Source organism: Sinohyriopsis cumingii, chromosome 6 (genome assembly GCF_028554795.1).
Source record: "Sinohyriopsis cumingii isolate HCF-2022 chromosome 6, ASM2855479v2, whole genome shotgun sequence".
In the NCBI taxonomy this organism is placed as follows: Eukaryota; Metazoa; Mollusca; class Bivalvia; order Unionida; family Unionidae; genus Sinohyriopsis; species Sinohyriopsis cumingii.
The window spans coordinates 149,746,852-149,771,477 of record NC_142966.1 but is presented as its reverse complement, the minus strand read 5'-3'; the positions used below and the strand labels follow the sequence as shown (position 1 = coordinate 149,771,477).

Sequence of the window (24,626 nt, the reverse complement as noted above, 5' to 3'; positions counted from 1 at the left end):
CTGACGAACTTGCATACACATAGGACATTTTCTCTTTGTGTATACGTATTCTATAAGAAAAGTTAGATACAAAAGTTTGATATGGTACAGAGGAATAACAACGTTTTCTTACGTTTCAACCTAAAGCAGGGTCATCATCAGAGGACAATGCAATTATAATTTAAGACAATCTACATTAACAGAGACATGCGCACATACAAAGTGATGAATGCGTAGAACAATACATGTTTACATTTTCTTCAGAGACGAAGAAAAATAATCGCGATTTATGACAAAGTCTGAACTAAATAAGAATGAAATAAGAAAATGATAATATGTCCGGAAAAGGATCTTTGTACGAATAAGGCTATATTTAATGCAAGTTGTCAGCAAAGTTTCAAAGACGTAATAAACTATGATATAACTATTGTAACCAAAAATTATTAATTCAAATCAGCACAGTGCGAAATCCAGGTTTAGCTTGTTTGAACATATTGCTTTCCTGCTCTTTGTACATCAATAAATCCGTCCCGAAATGCCGTTACATACATTGTTGACTTAGAGCCATGAAAGTTGAGACCCGTTATTAAGTTTATAAGTAGATGATGTGGAAAGACTTTAATGCCATTACATTAATTTTTAACACATTACCTTTTTGAACGAAAACCTTGTCGGTATAATTAAGCAGCGACCTCTTTTTGAAGAAAACAAAAGTTGGTATGCATATTTGTTTGAATACATAGATTTTCTAATTAGATTTTTGTGTCATTATAGAAATATTAAAATCGTTTTGAAGTTCGTAAATTTCTATTGTCTGGTGTGATTGCATTTGCAATAGTCATGTTTGATAAACACGAATATAGTTTATAAAGTTTATCCTTTCTGATAATATCCCCAGCACTAAAAGTGGGTGAACCCTATTGTAACTATATGTCTGTATGTCCGCCAACAGTTTGTACGCAGCTTCGTGTTGATGATACATCAAAGATTGTGATCCTTTCGTTCATTTAGAGGGACTATGGCTCCTGATTGTAAATCTCCCAAGTTATTCTCGTTTGATTTGACAAAATTTGGCATGCAGCTCTGTTTTGATGAGGCCTGAAATTAGTTTGATTTCTCGTCTAATACTAGAAGTATTCACCTTGAACGCATTTGATCCCCAGAATTCTACGTCTAATACTAGAAGTTTGCACCTTAAACGCATTTGATCCCCAGAATTCCACGTCTAATACTAGACGTATTCACCTTGAACGCATTTGATCCCCAGAATTCCACGTCTAATACTTGAAGTTTGCACCTTAAACGCATTTGATCCCCAGAATTCCATGTCTAATACTAGAAGTTTGCACCTTGAACGCATTTGATCCCCAGAATTCCACGTCTAATACTAGAAGTTTGCACCTTGAAAGCATTTGATTCCCAGAATTCCACGTCTAATACTAGAAGTTTTCACCTTGAACGCATTTGATCCCCAGAATTCCACGTCTAATACTAGAAGTTTTCACCTTGATTAAATGAGTTCCACCTCGTCTCGAGGAGTTTTTCGCCCTAACAGCTGTCTTGATGACTTTTGTTTCCACATCACAACTTTACCGTTACATTCCTTACACGAGTTATGCATCACGAATACCCTTCATCCAAATTTGTCCGGACCTGTTATATTGACGAGATAGAGTTTAATTGTCAGCGTTCCGCGGTATCATTTAATAGAGTTCTCTCTTTACTTCAGCACCTTGCTACTCGATGGCAAACCATTTTTGTATCATCCACAATAAGTGTCAAAAAGGTCATTTAGTATTAACGTCATTGACCTACCCAATTGCCTTTTCATCCTTCTCTCCATCACACCTTGAGCAAGGGGTCACTTTGAGTGTACAGTCACGTAACTTTGTATATGGATCCATTATAGTGTGCACTATGTCATCGCATAAATATGTCACTATAGCCAATGATCCATGCATGCTTGACTTTGAGTCACGCTTTAAGATCAGTTTCTTAAACATTCTAAATTAGAAAAATGTGGTCTTCATCAGATGTTAGTGCTTGTAGTTGCACATATGTTAAAATGGGACTTCATGAATATATTAGAACAATCATTTTTCGTGCCATATATAACAATTTAATGCCTGCAGTTAATCTACGTAAAATACCAAAAATTAAGTTTCTGGTAACTACATGTATATTGTTTGCAAAAGGAATTGATCTTGTTCAAATAAATTGTTTATTTCAGGTCCAATCAATACGAACCAAGAGACCATGTGTATGCACTCATGAGAGAAAAGGATTTAAGAATTGGACATATCGTGTATTATGTTTCACTGAACAGGAGACAGGATCATGCAAATATCTTGCATGAAATACAAAAGGTTCATCCAGATTGTAATTTTTGCAAAAGTCTGTATGGTGACATGGATATTCATTGAGCGAAAGTCTGACTAAAGAGAGAAAAAAAGAAATCTGTAACGGAAATTGAAAGAATGACGGATAAAAGACAATTGGGAAAAGAAAGAGAAATGAAAGAAGAAAAAAATATAAATGAAGAAAAAGAAAGAGAGAAACAAAATGGCAAATACGTAATGGGGTCTTTTTATGCTTAGAAAAATAGAGAACATTGTTGATCCTCTGTAAATCGCTGCATAAAATCTTGCATACTGAGAAAATTTTGTCCACATGATATAAAATGATCATCTGGAAATTTCAGGCAAAGAAAAAGAAAAACACTTGAGCACAGGTATGAATAAAAATGCGTATCCATAGGAGGGATGAATTATCAAATCAGTCAAATACTGAGGTCATAAATTGGTTCTACATTTATATACTGGGGAAAATAATTTGCTAAAGGTGGTTTTATTTCAATTTTGAAACATCGTTAATAATAATAATAATAATAATAATAATAATAATAATGACAATAATAATGATAATAATAATGATAACAATAAACTATTATTATTATTATTATTATTATTATTATTATTAACTTCTGGTATTTTCGTCGATGGAGGGGATACATTTTTATGGTAATCATCAGCTGTCGAAAAGTAGAAGAGACAAGTCGCATACATTTTCAAAAACGATAATGCAATCTCTTTCGGAAATCGAATATAAATTTAAGGTTATGTTTTCTTTGCAAAATTATCATTACCTTTGATATGTAGATGTCAATCAAAGTCAAAAGTGTGCAGGTGGCATGTTTCATCATCTTTTGTGTAACCTCTTACTGAGATTTGATTAGTTCTTACGTGTTCGATATACTGTAGGTGATTCAATACACATCATTTGATCATCTTCATTTTGGAGGCAAAAATAGTTACATTTATATTTATACTGTAATTAACTTCCATGTATAGTCTAATGTTAATCATCTGTTCAGTTTTTGTCTATCTGTTTATGTTTTGCTCAATAATTCATCAGGAACAAGATTGAATGTATGACCCAAATTTACTCTCACAGGGAATACACGCACTCTTGCATTATTTCCTTAATTGCTTCCAAAAAATGTAATTATTTCGACATAGAAACTTTAAGTGTATGTGTAAATTTGTACACTCAGTGTATATACTGTGATTAGAAAAACTTTCTTAGAAGGATTAGATAGACTTCCCCATCACTTTTTATTGTATTAATGGTTGATGTAGTTAATAATTATCATATCTTCTATGGTTTCCTTCACTTTTTATTGTATTAATGGTTGATGTAGTTAATAATTGTCACATTTTATATGGTTTCCTAAACTTTTGTCTCTTCTTAATTGTCAAAATTAGTACTTATTTTTTGAACGAGTGTTGATCGTAATCGGTTAAAGTTTTTATTCTCTCGTGCATGACTATTTCTTAGTCAATTAAAAGCACGTTTTATGAAGAAACAAAGGAAGCAAAAGAAACCATCATGCTCTCATAAAAATAGGATATATATATATATAATATTAATTCTTTCTTTTCTTCTTTCTTTCTTTTTTCTTTCTTCTTCTTGTTTTAAAAAAGAATGAAAGAAACTGCAATGGCACTCTTTAAAATAAATAATGGCGAAATTTAAAACATTTCTCAACATATACAGTCAAGTTCCCATTTTCATTTTAGATGTTTAATGCAGACAGATTCTTGTTCTAATCAACATTTGTTAAATGGCGATTTTCATTTGTGAGTGAAACTTTGTATATATTGTTTTGTTAACGAGAACACTCGCTAACGTAAACTCTTGATTTAACATGCTGAGTAGGTAGGTGAATGGATAGATGGATGGATGACTGGACGGATCAACTCTATTATTATCTTTTATGTCATATATATTGTTGTCATAATAAAGTTCAAAAGGAAACCATTGAACATATTAAAAGCAGGGTGTTATATAGTATGAGCTAACCGAATTGCTGCCAGATAAATATATATATATATATATATATATATATATATATATATATATATATATATATATATATATATATATATATATATATATATATATATATAAATTCACTCCATTACAGGACGACTGTTATTTGTCTTGAATATATTTTATCGACCTGCATATATCAATGTCAATGTTTTTGATGTTTCTAAAATGATTGACACCTTATACAATGAAAAATAATATCAGAATATAACTTGACTTAAAAAGAGCATTCCATTGGCTTGTAAAAAGAGTCAACGATATCAGGATATCAATAAGAATTGTCTATTTTTATTTTGTTGAAAATTTTGCAGAAAAAAAGAATTGCATCGTAATGGCTAACCAAATAATGAAGAAAAGTGAAGTTTAGGTTGGTAAAGTTACGCTTAGGAAACCATCATATATTTGTTTGAATCAGAAATTAACTCCTTTTGCTGTTAGTGTTCATATAAAATTAAATGCTTGTCGTCGCAGAAATGTCTTCGAGTATTGTTGGTATGAATGTGCGTCAATAGACTTGCAGATGTAATTGATGCAATGATGTTTATTTTCATATGTGATTTGTACTGTTTTTGTTTAATGTTGACTAAAACAAAATTGTCTCCGTTAATATACGGTTTGTTGTTGACTAATATATTGTCTCAATTCATATAGTCAGCTGAGGTTTTACGGCAGTGCGGGCCCGGTGCAAAATGGGGACAAAAGGCCCCCAAATCTAATTTCTATATCACTGAAGAAATTCTGTGAAATATACATAGAAAAACACGGTTGTTTTCAAAATCAAATTTATGTTTAAATAATCGGCTTTAATTCTAATCTGTTTTAAACGACCTCCAACATGTTTGGCCCCCACCCCTCACCCCACCCAGCTTGGGTCTCGGTGCAATCGCACCTTTACACCTCGCTAAGGCTGCTACTGAAATAGAGTTGTAGAAATTGAATTATTAAAGCTGTGTATTGCTCAGAAAGAAAAAAATATTGCGATATATTGCATTAGGTAATGTTTGTATTGCAATATATAGCAATACGTATTGGCAAAATTGAATTTTGCTTATTTTGTTCTTTTAGTGGTAAATTAATTTAATTCTTTTTTTCATAGAGTTTTTTAAAGAAATATATTACGATGTTGAAAATGCAGCTATGCGTGCTTAATTATGACAGATAAACGTAAAAGTCGACGCTGCTGACTTTTTAAAGGAAAAACTCACCAAAACAGAAACAGAAAAATACAACAACCCATAAACAAAGTAAAACAATCTATTCAGTATACAAACCTGTCATATCGCAAGATTAGTGACATATCAATAAAATTATCAGTATTCTATTAATGCATCAATTTCTAGACTGGTCCAAAAATTAAACTGCCTATAACTAATACCCTAAAAGGGGGGGTGGGGGGCATTTCTGTATTGTTACATTTTTGCAAAGTTATCATTTTTGAACTCTCTGCGTGTTTAGTTTGTGCAATTTCTCCAAATACGTTTTTATTTTTTACATCCAAGATTTTTAATGTGTAATAAAGACCACCGTCCATATTACAATACTATATACAAAGAAAAGATATATCACCTCGAAGCAATCATATATATATATATATATATATATATATATATATATATATATATATATATATATATATATATATATATATATATATATATATATATATATATATATATAGTATCTCCCGGGGACAAATTATTTCAGCTCGAATTAGGATATTTCAACTTGCACATTTTCTCTCTCTCTCTCTCTCTCTCTCTCAAAATACAAATAAACCAACACGTACAATTAACACACACATCATTGTCTATTCTAAGAATAATTTTATTTGTTCAATGTTCTTTTAGTTCAATGTCGTACTTTTAATAGTCTCCTTAGCTCTTTGCAGCATTATTATAGACCAACACATCACACATAAGCCAATACAAAGAGCCAAATAAATCTTTTTAACCAAATGGCAGTTAATTTACTGCCTGTCATAAAATGTGTACTATCATCGGTTTCGTTTTATTTCGTCCTAAAACACATTTATCTAAAAATCAAAGAGGCTAATGATTCATCTTCTCTTTATTAAGTTACACTTGAACTTTTAGATCTTTCTTTTATTCCAGCAAAGTTAAAAACCAACAAAATCTGCAATGACCCATTGACTTTGTAATCCAAATAACGCTTTTGTCTCTTCAAGTTTACCGATTTCTTTGTTGTGAAAATCTTGGGTAATAATGTGTTCTCAGATATCTTGTGGCAAACAAGGGCAGATTTTTTTACAATTCTTAAACCCTATCACGAAAGGATTATTCACTTTAGCAGTCTTCGCAATCACGCAATCAGAAGTCACACCGGTAATCCCAATGGATGGGCTGAATTCCAGTCAAGGGAATTATTTTCTCCATTTTTCATTAAAGTCAGATCCACATTTACTCTTTTGTGTTCTGCTTCTTTCACTTTTTTGCTAATGATTCTTAGTGCATTTTAGTGCAATAAACTTCGAGGTTGAACATCTGGACGACGTCTTGCTGAGCTCGATGGAAATCGCGTGAGAGCTCGCGCGATTAGGGGAACCTACTCAGTCATAACAGTGCTTATGCTAGTCTGGTTCCCTGTTTCGTATGCCCCATATCGCGGAGTGCAACACAGGGATCATACAAAACAGGGAACCCGACTATACGTGTACTCGAAATATACATGATGCCATCCCTCATCCAAACCATTGGATATTAAATAAATACTTATCGCATTATGCAAATCCTTTGCGTCAAAAAAAAAAAAAAAACCAACAAACGGACGGCAACAAAATGCGTGCGTCAATTTTCTCCAGTGTGCGTCCCTGACGCAAAAATGTGCGTAAAACACACACACACACACACACACACACACACACACACACACACACACACACATATATAATGAAAGGATTTTGTGTTGACATAAGGCAGTAACTTTTTTTCAGAGAGAGAGAGAGATTAGTCAACCAATATTTGTTTAATGTTTTAAATGCTGACAATGGTTATGAATGCAAAATGCACTATTTAACACATGTAGATTAATAAGTAATACACTACTGCAGTCTGCCAAATTATCCAATGGCAACATACGTATTCAAATTACGTCAGATATACATATAGTACAGAAGCGACATGAACACTTTCAAAACATTCTGAATACACGTCCCCACATTTCAGAACCGTAACATGCTATAGGTTTTACCATGATAGAAAATGTTGTGACGGCATCTTCAGAACTAAAGTACCCAAATTTCCTTTGGTAATAAGAAATGAAAATTAACATATTTGATACGCTGTGCTATTAATGGTTTAGCTGCATCCAGGATACAATTGTCGCAAATACACGACCCATATATTTGTAAAATGAAACGTACCAATTTGTGCCCTTTAAAAATAAATAAACAACAACAAAACATTTCTTAAAAGTCTTCCATTGCGAAAATGTGTGTGTGTGTGTGTGTGTGTGTGTGTGTGTGTGTGTGTGTGTGATTTGGATTTTTAACGTAGCTTTAACAATTTTCAGTCATATCGCTACGATGTCTGCATTGTGGCAGTTTATAGTGATGTCTAACCCGGAAGGATCATGCCGCAGACATGTATCATGATGACCCACCCAGTCACATTATCCTGACAACAGGACGACCAGTCCTAACACTAACCCCTTAATGCTGAGCGCCAAGCAAGGAAGCTGTTAGTACCATTTTCTGTAAGTCTTTGGTATGACTCGGCCGGGGATCGAACCCACGACCTCACCCTATGTTTGTCTTATTCAGTTTAATCGTCGTTAAAGTAGTATTCCAAAAGCTTTCTATTATCTGTTGTTACTTTGCTCTCTGTCTGTCTGTCTCTCTCTCTCTCTCTCTGTGTCTCTGTCTCTCTCTCTCTCAGTATGCAAATACATGTATATTTGGAATACACCGACACCACCTACACAAATTCAGCTGATTTAATATTCAATTCATTTCGCATAGTATTTCACAATTAAAGAGGAAGTGTTGAATGCCAGACGCCTTCTGTGAAAATTTTAAGTAATATATATTTAAAGCGTGCCTACATACTATCAGGAAGTTCAGTTTCGTAACTGAAGCTCGCATCATTATTGTAGACGGGGAAATCCCACACATATCCTCTACCTTTACCGAGAATTCCACGACAGTGGAGTGTAAGCATATGATTGGTCGCTGAGAGGACGCATCGGTGATATCGAGTAGAGTGGATGGAGACGTAAATAGATTAAGAGTATGTTCCATCAATCTCTCTCTCTCTCTCTCTCTCTCTCTCCAGCTACTTTGTGCTAAGAAAGTTTTCTTTTTATAAGAAAGACTGCATTATTGGCATTGACAGATTGGTTAAGTTTGCTTGAATGAAAAGAAAAATTGCAGTCGATCAGCGCATACATTTTATAAAATGCAGATTAGAGTTAAATGATACTGTCACCTTTCACAGGAAGCTGTAATTTGAATACCTACTATCTGTAATGCAGTGTTCGGGATTGGGATTAGAGAAGTTGTTAAAATCCACCATAACAAAGACTTCGTTTTATTAAACTCTCTTGTGCGGGCTCTAATTACTATCAATTTTCATTTATTAACATCAATGTCGCAATATGGATGCATCTAAGAATAAATGCGTGTCGTGAACCCCACACCACCTACCCACCAACATAAAAAGTAACTATTATTCAGAACCATGTACTAGAATTAATTTAACGTTTATAAAAATACTGACTCGTTTTGCACAAGCGGAATGTATTTAGCGAAGCGAAACAACTTTAGCTAGGCTCCTGTCTCACGACCTATTAAATTTTAAAAAAAAGTTTTTAGATCACTCATTAATCAGAAAACAAAATACAAAGTTTGGTTTTGGCATTCTTCACTTAATTAAAATCGTTTAACGAATTTCATACATTTAAATTTGCAATGAGCACATATGGTCGGGTGTATTTACTACACGGCGAAAACTACTGATGGCCAGTATAAATGGTAGAGGAAGGACCCGGGAAAACCATTGGAAAGAACCACCGACCCACGAGAAGCTACCGGCAAGTTTTCTCACATACTCACATTGGTTGAGCCCCAGACTCGAATCCACGCAGACGAAGGTCTGATTATGTTTGACAAAACCGCATAATAGTGCAGTGAAAATTACATGAAAATGCATGTCGCTACTTCGTTCGTTGCACCTTTCCTTTGCATGATGCCATGGCGCAATCGGCAGCTACATAAACTTTAATTCTACGTGTTACCTATGCAGGTATATTAACTGAAACAAATAGAACCATGTGGCGAAAATGTTAGTTCTTACACTCAATAACATCTTAATCGTAATCCGTTTACTCCTCCTTCTCATCACAGTCTTAACCCAAACATATTCTAAGGTTCTCTTCAGTACTCTGACAACTACGGCACTAAAATGGGGCAGGGGGCAGGGGGCAGGGAGGAGGCGAGATGCGTCGTTTAGTCGTCGTTGTATTACAAGTAATAGTTATATACTATTGTCTGAAAATAAATAGGTTAGACCTACATTGTTCACGTTTAGGTTAGAGCTACGTTATTCACGTTTAGGTTAAAGCTACGTTATTTATGTTAGAGCTACATTATTTATGTTTAGGTTAGAGCTACGTTATTCACGTTTAGGTTAAAGCTACGTTATTTATGTTAGAGCTACATTATTCACGTTTAAGTTAGAGCTACGTTATTTATGTTAGAGCTACATTATTCACGTTTAGGTTAGAGCTACGTTATTTATGTTAGAGCTACATTATTCATATTTAGGTTAGAGCTACGTTATTTATGTTAGAGCTACATTATTCACGTTTAAGTTAGAGCTACGTTATTTATGTTAGAGCTACATTATTCACGTTTAGGTTAGAGCTACGTTATTTATGTTAGAGCTACTTTATTCATATTTAGGTTAGAGCTACGTTATTTATGTTTAGGTTAGAGCTACGTTATTTATGTTAGAGCTACATTATTCACGTTTAAGTTAGAGCTACGTTATTTATGTTAGAGCTACATTATTCACGTTTAGGTTAGAGCTAAGTTATTTATGTTAGAGCTACATTATTCATATTTAGGTTAGCGCTACGTTATTTATGTTTAGGTTAGAGCTACGTTATTTATGTTAGAGCTACATTATTCACGTTTAGGTTAGAGCTACGTTATTTATGTTAGAGCTACATTATTCACGTTTAGGTTAGAGCTACGTTATTTATGTTAGAGCTACTTTATTCATATTTATGTTAGAGCTACGTTATTCACGTTTAGGTTAGAGCTACGTTATTAATGTTTAGGTTAGAGCTACGTTATTCACGTTCATGTTAGAGCTGCGTTATTCATGTTTAGGTTAGAGCTGTTATTCATGTTTAGGTCAGAGCTACGTTATTCACGTTTAGGTTAGAGCTACGTTATTAATGTTTAGGTTAAAGATACGTTATTCACGTTTATGTTAGAGCTACGTTTTCATGTTTATGTTAGAGCTATGTTATTTATGTTTAGGTTAGTGCTACGTTATTTATGTTTAGGTTAGAGCTACGTTATTTATCTTTAGGTTAGAGCTACGTTATTTATGTCTTGTTTAGAGCTCCGTTATTTATGTTTAGGTTAGGCCACGTTATTTATATTTAGGATAGAGATACGTTATTTATGTTTAGGTTATTGCTACGTTATTTATGTTTAGGTTAGAGCTACGGTATTTATGTGTACGTTAGTGTTACGTTATTTATGTTATAGCTACGTTATTCATGTTTAGGTTAGTGTTACGTTATTTTTGTCTAGGTTCGAGCTACCTTATTTATGTTTACTTTAGAGCTACGTTATTTATGTTTAGTTTAGAGCTACTGTATTCACGTTTAGGTTAGTGCTACTTTATTGATGTTTAGATTAGTGCTACGTTATTTATGTTTAGGTTAGTGCTACGTTATTTAGGTTAGAGCTACTTTATTTATATTTAGGTTAGAACTACGTTATTTATGTTAGAGCTACTGTATTCACGTTTAGGTTAGAGTTACCTTATTCACGTTTAGGTTAGAGCTACGTTATTTATGTTTAGGTTAGTGCTACGTTATTTAGGTTAGAGCTACATTATTTATGTTTAGGTTAGTGCTACGTAACTTATGTTTAGGTTAGTGCTACGTTATTCACGTTTAGGTTAGAGCTACGTTATTCACGTTTAGGTTAGAGCTGCGTTATTAATGTTTAGGTTAGAGCTATGTTATTCATGTTTAGGTTAGAGCTACTTAGTTTAGTGCTACGTTATTCATGTTTAGGTTAGAGCTACTTTATCCATGTTTAGGTTAGTGCTACGTTATTTATGTTTAGGTTAGAGCTGCGTTATTAATGTTTAGGTTAGAGCTATGTTATTCATGTTTAGGTTAGAGCTACGTTATTCATGTTTAGGTTAGTGCTACGTTATTTATGTTTAGGTTAGAGCTACGTTATTCATGTTTAGGTTAGAGCTGCGTTATTAATGTTTAGGTTAGAGCTATGTTATTCATGTTTAGGTTAGAGCTACGTTATTAATGTTTAGGTTAGAGCTACGTTATTCATGTTTAGGTTAGAGCTACGTTATCCATGTTTAGGTTAGTGCTACGTTATTTATGTTTAGGTTAGAGCTGCGTTATTAATGTTTAGGTTAGAGCTATGTTATTCATGTTTAGGTTAGAGCTACTTAGTTTAGTGTTACGTTATTCATGTTTAGGTTAGAGCTACTTTATCCATGTTTAGGTTAGTGCTACGTTCTTCACGTTTAGGTTAGAGCTACGTTATTCATGTTTAGGTTAGTGCTACGTTATTCATGTTTAGGTTAGTGCTACGTTATTCATGTTTAGGTTATAGTTACTTTATCTATGTTTAGGTTAGAGCTACGTACGTTATTCATGTTTAGGTTAGTGCTACGTTATTCGTGTTTAGGTTAGTGCTACGTTATTTATGTTTAGGTTATTGCTACGCTATTTATCTTTATTTTTTTTATAGTCCTGACAGGAAATATGTATGAGAAGTTCGGAACTTGCTCACTTGGAGACAGCATAACGATGGGCAAACACTCCACCCGAAATCAATCCACCCATACGAAAATTTGGTTGATAAAACTGCATATTGTAGGTATTTATTATCATTTATATTTTGTATGGGACCAGTACAGACTGTATCTGGAATGAGGTGGGTTTGGGATCTTTAAAAAAAACTTTCGTTTTTTTCTCATTTGCACCAATATATTGAATACCAGGTCTAATTTAAATGTACTGTTAAAAAGACAAATATGGATGGATGAATTTTTTAAAATGCGTACATTGAACTCTCGGTGATATAACGTGTTGAAAAGACTAATTCTCCCGTATGCATCTTTTCTATGACAAGTTGTATAAGAATCAAGGTTAACGCTCTGAAGTAGTTTCAATAAGGCGTTTCACGTCGTTAAACTGTAGACTTGTGGGCAAACTGTTTGATAGTCATTGAGCTGAGCGAATAGTCAATCAGATTAATAAATAAACGTTGCGATAATGATGGTGACAATGACGGCGATGATGATAACCTTGGCGAAGAGGAGGATGATGATTTACATTTATAATGATAAGAATTTGAATAAAGGTACTTGCTTTGTTCACATACTATAGAGTCAGGCTGAGTCTAGCATCGGCCGCGCTTGTCCAACACGAAATCTACATTTCGTATGAGAGAGAGAGAGAGAGAGAGAGAGAGAGAGAGAGAGCAATTCTCGCAGCAAGGACGACTGGCAAACAACATGTGCATTTGGCGTAAATGCGGCACGTATTTGCTACTGCTGCTGAACTACAACAGACTGCAACTACATGAGGATAAATTGTTTGCTTATGGTACGGTTTTCATTGAAATAAGTAGGAACATATCACAGAAAGTTCTTATCACCAGGCAGCTGATTCGAAATATACTGTATTCATTTAAGCTTTTGTTTGAAACAGTAAATAGGGCACCAGCGTACTGTCATATTTATGGAAAGGAATTGCTTTGACTAAACGTTGTAGACGTAAGTGCTAACGTCAATCCGAATCGATGGTCATTAACAGAATATTAGTTCTCTTTATTCTGCTGTTATTCACGGTAATTCTCTTTGGAAGTGTTTTTCATATATAAAAAAATATTGTTGCCGTTTCTCTTCAAAACCAGTAGCTATTTTATAACTTTCGACGATCTCTGATGCAATCACGGTAATGTAGTAGCTTCATTTGTTTAAAACATAAACACGACTCGCCGTTTTAAAGGAATGCAGAAATGTTAATAAACTACAGAGTTGTAACCAGGTTTAAATTATGTGCTTTTAGAACATGGGACATAATCTTCCTACTCCCAAGCATACACTGAACAGTATCGTCCCTGTTCACATTACCTGCACGTTAGTTGGATGTCTAAGTTATATTTGTTTTTATTTATAGTGCTGCTGCATTTGTTCTAAAAAAAAGCCCCTTTGTCAGTTTGTCGAAGTATATCGCACACAAGTGAATTTATTGTGCGGAGTATGTTTTCTTCCAGTTACTGTGATCTTGAATTTTGACTTTTTAAGCCCGAAGTCATAGTTTGTTTTGAGGTTTTTTTTGCTGCCCCAAATGCAAACTGCCTATCTTTACTAGGTGTGTTTAGTAGTGAGATGCAAAGACCTATTTCTACAGACAAGGCGTGTTTAGTAGTGAGAGGAAAAAACCTCTTTCTACAGACACGTGTTTAATCTATGGCATACATACTATAAGCGACACACTTGTTAGACCTACGTCTGACTGCCTATACAACAACTTTATATCTGGTCTCTGGGTTGCTGATTCAGCAGAAGGACAGTTTGCATTATAATATGACACTGTTTCTAGAACACTGCAGAAAAAAGACAAAGAGCCAGTGATAATGTCATAATGGTCAGAACAAGAACAAGACCTAGTGTCATTGGTTGCTCGCCACTTAGCTAAAGAAAACCACCGCATCCAATCAAAGTCAAGTTGTTTAATTTTAACACTATTCCTACATGATCCAGCACACAACTTGAATGGACTGATGAATAAGCAATTTTACAGTGCCTGTCCGTGTTATATAAATACCTTTCACTCTAACACATCTGTAATGGCTTCCTTCTGGTACAGTGTCATACTTTCGATGTTAAAAGTCCAAAGTATAATTGTTAGGTCAATTGCCCCCATCATTTGCGACCGATATACAATGCACCAACTGTAGGTTAGTTGGCATTACATACTAATGGAGCCAACTCATGAAATCCAATAGATGTCACTAGGACAAAGCACCAATATATATGTTCGATCCTCCTAGGTGTAGATAGGGTTATCGTACCGGAACCTTGGCTAGCGAAGATGCTAAGAGTGACGGTTCTGTCAGTAAACTCTTGGTATCAGATTAGCATGGACTTCAGTCTTCCTCACATCTGGAGTCTACTTTTTCGTACTTGTTTATGACTATTTAGTGTATGCATCCATTAAAATTATTAACTCCTCGTCTTCAAAAGTTATTATTCCGGTTAGACAAGACATTTTCAGTGCTTGGACTATCAGAATTTATAAAACGCATAATGAACAAGCATTCATCGGATATGAGTCTACAAAGTTTGCAGAATGCACGGGATTCAAGCATAGAAAAATAATATTTTATGGTCTCATGCCAATGGCGAAGCAGAATGGTTTATAAGAAGAATTGGAAAAAACAATAAAAACAACTCCTGCAGAGCAATAAAGCTGGAAACAAGAAATATAAAGTTTTTGCTCAATTACAGAGCACCTCATGTAACAGCTAACAAAACTCCTGCCACGATGCATTGGTATGAAAGATGAATATCAGACTCACAAGCATACAAATCAAATCTCAGCTAGAAAGATTGATACTGAGAAATATGTAAAATGAATATCTATTCAGGTCGAACTAGAAAAGCGACGAAATCAAATTTAACAGTTGGAGACAACGGTCTGGTGCGACGAGAAAAGTGGGACAAATTATTAACACCATTCAACCCTAATCCAAGTGAAATTATCGACAGAAAGGGATCGATGATAACAGCGAGAAGAGACTTATCATATGACTAAAAATCATCCTTCTTTAAGACAGTACGAATACACCGAAAGTTACACTATCCGATGACTAAACACATGATTCGATAAGTCACATGAATGTTGGAGATGATGTGAAACAAATCCAACATCAGATTTGGCATTGAGAAGAAAACCGCCTGACAACCTAAATGATTATTTGTCCACAAAATAATGCAAAACTTTAGAATTACAAGGACTAAACCCAGGCAGCTGTAAATCAATTTCACCAATTGTAAGTTGACCAATTTGTACAAAACCAGAAAATTAAGACATGAAGTGAATTTTATTCTGCAAATTTTAATCGTTGGAAAATGAATACCGTCAATAATATACTGAACTCATGTTCCATTTAAATATATAGAAATTCAGTCTGAAGAAAAGGATTGTTAGTAACATAATAATATTATACAAATTTTCCTTCTGCTGAATTAGCAGCCTAGAGACCAGAGACAAGGCTGATAGTTTGGGAGCCAATGTAGGTTTGACAAGTCGGTAAGATGTAGTATATGTACCATGGAATAAATGTATCTGTAGAAACAGCTCTTTTGAGGTATTGGAACTAGAAAGGTTTACGCAATAATTCTGCAGTGGATATCATTGATGACGATCCTACTGAATAAACGTTTAGACAATTGACCTGAAAGACATGATTTTTAACATTGGATCGAAGTAAAAAGACAAAGGTGATGATTTGACTTCTTCGTGTCGTAGAGGATAGTTGGTTGTATTTCTGGACAGATTTTGGCTAATGTCACTTCTCACTTTGGTAACGCTTCCACGCGTCCCACGTATTGTCTGGATTCCTCGATGTTACTTGTCGAGTCGTTAGGATATACCATCAAATGCAACGCAGTACTACTTTAATTACCCTCAGATGCACGTCCACATGATTCAGCAAATACTTGTCCTCAAGAACATATCCAATAATAAATGAGCCATCGTTTCTAAACTACGCCTTTTGTTTTTGTTTTGTTTTGGGAATTGTTTGATTCTTATATTGTGAGGATTAGAATATTCTGTCATTTCTTTTAACGCGTCATTATTTAGCAAAAGAAATCTATAAATCTCTGAGAAATGTTCCAATCTTATTCTATAGCAGGACTTGCTTATGAAGTCTGAATGTCCTTTGACCTCTCTTTCTGTCTTGTTCTTGCTGTGGCATGGAGGGAAGATCAATAATATCTACAGGAGTTTGTAATTAATTATAGTGGTATACATCTCGGTGATCAAGGCATGCTTTTTCTGTCTGGATCAACAAACGTTTATATTGTTTTCATCAAGGCAACTTTAGGACTTTGTGGTGTTTTTCCAGGATCATTTTTCCACGTTGTCTTGTACTTGTTCGTTTAATATTTCTACGAAGAAAGTGGTGTGACCTGCGGAAACATTCAAAGGGGATGAATACTATTTATATCAAAGTCACTTCCTAATGAGCTTTGAAGTCTAATCGAATGGATTAGGGGTACTTCAGCAGTGAAAAGGCATATAATCATACCATCGCTACTTGAAGATAAATGAAACTGATTATTCACAGTTCGATAATTATTGACTCTTAGGTATTCGCCCTATGTCCAGGGACGATTTTCCACGGGTTCCAGAGGGTTGCTTTGACTAGACGAATTGTGATGCATCGGCGTGGCCATCACTGTTACTTCGGTTGGTAAAATCTAAAGAGGGACTGGGAAGACGATAGCCATTCATCTCTTCAGCAACATATTTCACAAATGTTTATCTCTTTCTTGCAAACATGTTTCCAATCGCTGCTCCAGTTGCACAATTTATCAGAAAGATCTGAAAGACAAAGATGAATTGTTGTTGTTGTTTATGTTTTGGGTGTTTTTGCAGGAATAAATTGAGAGAAGTGGATACCTTATATAATGACTGTTGGAGACTTCTATCTCATTTTATAGTCAATTAATTGTAAAGCTTCAATCCAAGAATCGAGACTGGGGGAGTGGCGGTATCATTTTCAACAGACGTAGAGTTGCTTTATACGATATTTTCACATTTTACGTACGCTTTGATCGAGATTGCTTTCGATATCGTTAATCTTATAGTATTTTTTGGTCTTAGCCAAAGTGCGTTTTGTTTTTCCAATGCGAAACAAAATATTGGTTAAGAAATTCAGTACCTTGGGTGTCAACAACTTTGTTTCAAAACCAGTTTTAAAGCTCTCACTAACTTGGAACTTATTTACAATGTCAACGGAACATCTTAAGTTGATTTCGAAAAAATATAATTTTTTTGATAGAAATATTTGTGTACGATGTTAAATGGGAAAAATCTGAAAAATGTATATGCCTTTGAGGATCGATTCCTGCCACTTCGGCACGAGTTCTTTGAACGTTTTGTCAAATGGGTTTATGTTACCTGTATATCGACTGTTGTTGTAACAATTGTACATCCCATTGTTCATGTGGTATTTGCGTTTACGAATAATAATGTTTTCTATTATTTGCCTTACATATTTTTTTCACGGCCGTCTTCACTTCTTTCTATTTTTTTTCTGCTGAAGAGGATGCTACCAAAATTTATTTAACAAGATTTCATTGTTTTCTCGTTTTAAAGTAGGATACGATGTCGCCAGGACTGCCACACTTGGGGACAACAATATTCGAACATAGGGAATACGAAAACATTCTACTTTCTTTTCGTTTTCTCTTCCATCCCGTAAGGCAGAGTCTTTGGAGATGCTGCAACCTGTGTCCTGTATTTATTCAAAATGAATCATCACTATCGAGATTTAAAGCGCAGTTATCACAAATGTTAAATGGTTTCTATATAAAGCAGGCATTTGTTTATGTGCAAAAATATTGTATCGGATTAAATTAGTTTCTGTATTAGCTTGCATGACACGCTTTAAATATTTTTTCATGAAGCTGAATTTCAGGACATGAACAATGTCCATGTTGGTTGATTTTTGCTATTTTTAAAAAAAGTCTGAAGGCCAATATTGTTTATATAAAATTTTTCATTGTTGTAAGGCTCTACAAAATATGCATTCACTGTATAGTGAATTTACAAATAATAAGATGGATTGGATACAATCTGACATTTTATCCTATGCCTTTTTGTGTATAGTACGTGTGGGTGGTATATGTTTATTTTCATAAATTTTAAATGGTCAGTCGTGGCTCAGGTTTTTAGTACAAATGTCAACAACCAGTGTCCCGAGGTTTTACTTCCGTTATCTTAGTTTTTTCTATTTCCAGAATTCTATTGCCGTTGTATATGGATGTCAAAGGTATTGTTTCCAGTCGTGATGAGATAACTTTTATATTCAAGTTCTCTTAAATTTTTTGGACTGTAGCCTTCAAAGGTATTTCTAATGGAATGTCAGATAGGTGTAACTCTCCAGTTTGCTTTTTATCTTTCGCAGAATTGGTGTAGGTTCTTTGATTAACGCTTTTTCTCCAGCAATCTGAAATTCTCCGTAGAGTAGTACTGGTTTTGTTCCCTTTGGGCGCACAATAAACCATTGATATCCTTTCTGGTTTATTGAGTAGATTTTGTTCAAGCAGTGTGGGGATTGGACTTTAATTGCTATCATAACTGAGGCTACTCCCTTTACTTTATCTCTCGATAATCCTAACATGTCTATCTCTGGGCTCCTTTTTTGTACGTACATTCCAAAAAAGATCCATCATTTGTTTCTATCCGTCTAGTGTTCAAGTAATTTTTCGAATTCCCTTATCTCTTTGTTCGCTCTGTGTGTCGCCATTTTTCCTCGTGCGTCTTGTGCTTGTGAAGATATTTCCATTGTATATGTACAATTATTTTCTTTTCAATTTGTACATTTTTTCATCAATGTGATTCTTGACTCTTCTGTTGGAGCATTTGTGCAATGATTTGCAGGTATCTGTCTTAAAGCAGTTGACCGTTCAACTCCAGCTTTCTCAGTTGTGAAGGTATTTAGATGCCTGGAAGCCACAAGCAACTAGAGGCTAAAATCCAAACAGTCATGAAAATAAAAAACTAGTCCAAAGCAGACAATCAGGACAAAACGATAGTTGTGTTATATATTTCGCTTGGATGTCTGTTAAGACCATGCCAATGTTGTTGTAGCTCGTCCAGCTCTGCAAGTTATCTGAAACGGTAGCTCAGAGAATTTTCATGTAAGCATCTCATAATGTGGCAAAATACCCAATACCGAAATGATTTCAACACCAGCTTCATCAATATTTCGAGCAACACTACTCGTTCGATTTATCATGAAAAAGTGTTGTCTGTATACATGTAATGAACCATGTTGCCTGTGGACTTATGGAAGAGCTCATTTGTGACTAAGCAGTTGGGCGAGCAGGCGTGAGTCACGTGTAAGCAAACATGGTAATTAGACACATTATATCACAAACATACATTAACAAAAAATGTAAATTAGTTTAAAGAAAAGAAGATGAAGTTCGATTTAGGTAAACTTACATTTCAAATTGTTTTTGTTTAAATTTACAGACACGGATATCATTCACGATGCTGGAACGAACGAACCATAATTGGTCAGCTGCACTCTCCTGATGTTGATTCATTTGATACAGTTCCAGTCCAAGCAATCACTCTCTGGAACTCGTCTTTCTGCAGATCTATTTTCATGTATACTGGATACCATAGCCTCATCTTTGGAGGCTGGGTTAATATAATGTCCGGCCTCGAGATAAATTATATACATGATGTATAAGTTTTGGATCAGCTGGACAGCAGATATCATTGTACCGGTCAGTAAATAGTGGCCGTGTTACGCTGAAATAACAATTAAAAAATCGCGATTGTTTTTTGTTTTTAAATTAAGACAGTCGCATTTAAATCAGATTTTTACGACATTTTCATTTTAATTAAATAATTAAATTTGTGAGACTATTGGATATGATTATATAGTGAATTCAATACCAGATTAAGGTTTAAAATTTACATGACGAATATATATATATATATATATATATATATATATATATATATATATATATATATATATATATATATATATATATATATATAACATAATGTTATGTATTAATGTATTTAAAATGCAAGATAAAGACAATCTTGAAAACATTCTTGAACCCACTTCATCATAATACAACATTTTCAATGTATATTTCTGATTTAAGATTGGTGCTTTGTGTTTAACAGTTTAACAAACTCATCATGTTCGATAGCTGAGAAAGCAGAACGGAAAGTGTTATCTCTGGAAGAATGCTATCATACACGTTAGATAATTTTTAATTCGTACTCTACTGAGATTCGAACCCAGATCCATGGGTAAACGGTACCCATCGCCATTGCCTGCACACACGAGCCCACACACCACCAAAATATGATGTTACTCAGTCGGTGTTATATGCACTCGTGTGTAGCAGACACACTCGCATGACGATCTAGTAATCAGTTCTCATGTATCTACACAGTCATCCCCGATTCATATGAAAAAAATAAAGGTATATAGAATTAATTAAAGAGAATTATAAATACATACCAGACAGAACGGAAAGTGCTATCCCTGGATTCCTATAGAACAATGCTTGATAATAGCAGGCAGAATTAATATTTGAATACAAATAATACTATCATACAAATTAAAGAATTTTTAATTCGTACTCTACGGAGACTCGAACCCAGGTTCTCGGGTAAACGGCACACACACACACACACACACACACACACACACACACACACACACACACACACACACATATATATATATATATATATATATATATATATATATATATATATATATATATATATATATATATATATATATATATATATATATATATATATATATATATATATATATATATATATATATATATATCTGTGTGAGTGTGTGTTGGAGTTTTAGCTCTAACAATTGTTCAGTCATATTGCTACGATGTCCGCAATGTGGCAGTTTAACGTGATATCTAGCACTGGGGCATCATGACGCAGACATGTAGCATGATGTTCCACCCAGTCACATTATCTTGACACCAGGCCGACCAGTCCTAACACTAGCCTCTTAATGTTGAGTGCCAACTTAGGCAACTTTTAGTACCATTTTTATAAGTATTTGGTATGAATTGGCCGGGGTTCGAACCCACGACCTCCCACATCCGAGGCGGACGAAGATGGTAATCCTGTTGATATTACAAGTCGATTCGATGTGTTCTCGTTGAACTTTTGTTGCAAGAGTTATTTATAAACATAATCATCGTGTCCCATTTGAGACGGTGATAATATAGAACGCTTGAAATGGGCTTGGTCGATAGGCTTAATTGTCTTTCATTCAAGTAAATACTGCTAAACAACAGCAGTTGAATAAAATCTTGGATTCTGTCAGAGATCTTATGACCGGACCGGCTCTAGTGTGACAACCATCTAGAATACCATTAAACAATCGAACAGAGTCCCTTTTAATGGATGTAATGTAGACAATACGTACAGAATATCGAAAATCGCCACAAGATACCGTGCCATATCGAATAATGATGATTACCGGAACTCCATAATTGATCTTCTGAGAAAGCTTGCCGGTAGCTTCTCGTAGGTCGGTGGTTCTTTCCGGGGTTTTCCCGGGTTCTTCCTCCACCATTAATACTGGCCGCCATGTATAGCCTATCTTGTGCTGAAAAATGGCGTTAAACCCTATAACAACAACAACAACAACAACAACAATAATTGATCTTCATTGTCAGGTAGATTTGCCGTGTAAGAAATATTCATGCGCTGCCCACCATTGAGTGGTTATTTGTTGATCTGACCTGATGTCACGACCTGGTCGATACATTTTATAAATCGTAGTAAACAGATAAATATATGATATCACATATCTTATTCAAACACACGTTTCTATTGTAACATTAAAGGTTTGCATTAGCTGCATGGTATTTGTAAGTGGTCATATTCAACTGTGGCCAGGTTTATTAATAATTACAGATAAACCGTATAAATGATACATTTCAGCTCATTGTAAATTAATGGAAATTGCAAAGTGTTAATAAAAATTATTTTTTAAAGCATTAAAATATATATAATTTTCTAAAGTTGCTAGTAAACGGGAAAAAATGGTATAAAAATTATAGACATTGTGCTATATGTGGTGCGATAAAAGGAGTTCTATATGGCTTGAAACATAAATAGTTTACGTGTTATTCATTTGATTCCCACGTCTAATTACGATATTTGTTTTCCTATTTACACGGTACATTTCATCTGCCACCACGATGACGACTCGGATGTTCGGGAACAAACAATAATCTTCATTTCAAGGTTTGTTTATATTCAGATATGACAACCGTGTGTACTCACTCATATATCGAATCCAACTGCAAGGTGCATATAACCAGATCTGCCCCCTGTTACACGGGGGGAGTGAATGTCCCTCCGTATTTGGTTTTCGTTATCTAGGGGTTGACCGCCTTCGATGTTATTGCCCGGTTCGAGTAAATAGAAATATAAGTGGTGAAACTTATAGGTGGAATAGATAGAGATCTGAGCAGGTATATAGAACAAACCAACACGAGCCCCCGTACATATAAACAAACAATTTAATCAATTACATACAAACACCGTGAAAATTCATTACATCAGGAGTGTACTCTGCTTTTAGAACTTTAACTTTCACCGAAATACAAAGAAAACGCAAATAGATCTAAATAAGATAGCCAATCTGTTACTGATAGATTTAGTTCATCATAAGATCGAGTGAACAATCGAAGTCAACGTCTTGTATGATTTCATAACCTGCTCGTACTCAGTCTGTTTTTGCTTCCTCTTTCGCTGTTCAGACCCCTTGGATCTCGGGATGATACTTTCTACCACCCGTCTCAGGACACTCTCAAAATACTTCTTCAGAGATTAACACGTCGCAGGGTTGCGTCACAGGATTATATGTCTCACTGCCCTCTTCTCTGTGCTTCTCCGTATAGGTCTCAGAATAACGTCCCTCATTCGTTCGTACGTCTTTGGAGCTATTTTCTCCCTTTTAAATAAATATAAATAGAGACAACCTAAATTTCCCGTTATTTACGAAACGGTTAATTCTTCATTATTCTCCCTCGTTATCAGATTTCACTATCAGTGCTAAACAGACGCTAAGGCTATCAATCGACTCCACATGTCCTATAATGACCCTAGTTAGTCAAATGGCTAATTCGTTACGCCTTGACCTTACACATTACCACATACACAGCGAATAAATAGGATCCATCACGTCAATCAATTACTAGATCATTTCCGTCAATACACACTTATTCTTAATCATACGTGAAATCTTCTAAATTCGGCGAATTCACACGGATTCTTGAAATCATATTAACTAATGTAATGCATTAAATTCTTAGAACATAATTCTTATGCAAACAAGAAGACAAATTCAAACAATTCGTCAAACTTATCTAAAGAAGATTAATGTACAACTTCCTATGCATAAACTCAACACAGTTATACTTCATAAAGCAAATTATTACACGAATGTAGAAAAAAGATTCATGCAGATACAAATAAATAACTTCAGCAACGTATTATATATGGCATCAACAAATTACATGGAATTGTCACATTACCTTTGCCGTCAACGTTTTTCCTCCCCCTAATCGGTAGATTAGTTCGTCGGTTCCTTTCGACAATCGTCCCTTTTTTGGACACAGTTTTACGGAAATTTCTTGCAAATTTCCGGAGTCATAACCTTTGGGTCTCCTCTTGTAGGAAAAGCTTAGACTGATTAAAATTCGATGCGGGCGATATTAAAACCTATGAAATTTTGTGTTGGAACACGCCCTCTCATTTAACGTACCAATCAGAATCAAATATCTCTGCCGCCTTTCTCCAGAGGCGCCAAAGTCAGGGTCAACTTGACCCTGGTAGCTTGAGTAACAGAGTCTCTGCATTCTCTCAGTTGTGACAACTTTACCATGAAAATGAAGTTTTCCTCGTCCTAAAGTGTCCGCCTGGCTGCTGTATAAACAAATGTTTAATTAGGAACAGAATTCTCCCTCTAAAGGACATTACCGTACACGGTAGTATGGCGATATGATACGCGCTTGTCTCCATAAATCTAATTAATGGTTGTCTGGTCTCAGCTAATGTTATCTTGTTAGATCGACATAAAATTTGCCCCTTCACACCCCCGCATTATGCTCCGGGAGACTGTTCGGAATAATCAGCGTAACAAACAAGACAGACCCCGATCCAATGGCGCTTTATGCGATGACAGATTA

At 34.8% G+C, this 24,626-nt stretch overlaps 1 protein-coding gene and 2 long non-coding RNA genes across 7 annotated transcripts in view; 2 read left to right on the top strand and 1 right to left on the bottom strand.

The window, feature by feature from the left end:
• The window catches only part of LOC149798254 (uncharacterized), a 33,111-nt gene extending 26,320 nt beyond the window's left edge, over positions 1-6,791 (top strand). For all 5 annotated transcript variants that reach the window (XM_089963387.1, XM_089963386.1, XM_089963385.1 and 2 more), the window contains one exon: positions 2,210-6,791. In XM_089963387.1, the coding sequence (XP_089819513.1) occupies positions 2,210-2,402 (193 nt within the window). In that variant the 3' untranslated portion in view covers positions 2,403-6,791. The remainder of the gene's footprint in view (positions 1-2,209) is intronic.
• Positions 6,792-8,374: 1,583 nt separating this feature from the next.
• Positions 8,375-20,278, top strand: LOC149798253 (uncharacterized). The gene is made up of 3 exons (XR_016421990.1): positions 8,375-8,615; positions 12,350-12,474; positions 19,885-20,278. It is a non-coding gene; the product is annotated as an uncharacterized LOC149798253 (long non-coding RNA).
• Positions 19,905-24,426, bottom strand: LOC149798252 (uncharacterized). The gene is made up of 3 exons (XR_016421989.1): positions 23,973-24,426; positions 22,717-23,389; positions 19,905-20,169 (listed from the first exon to the last, which is right to left on the bottom strand). It is a non-coding gene; the product is annotated as an uncharacterized LOC149798252 (long non-coding RNA).
• Positions 24,427-24,626: the final 200 nt, after the last annotated feature.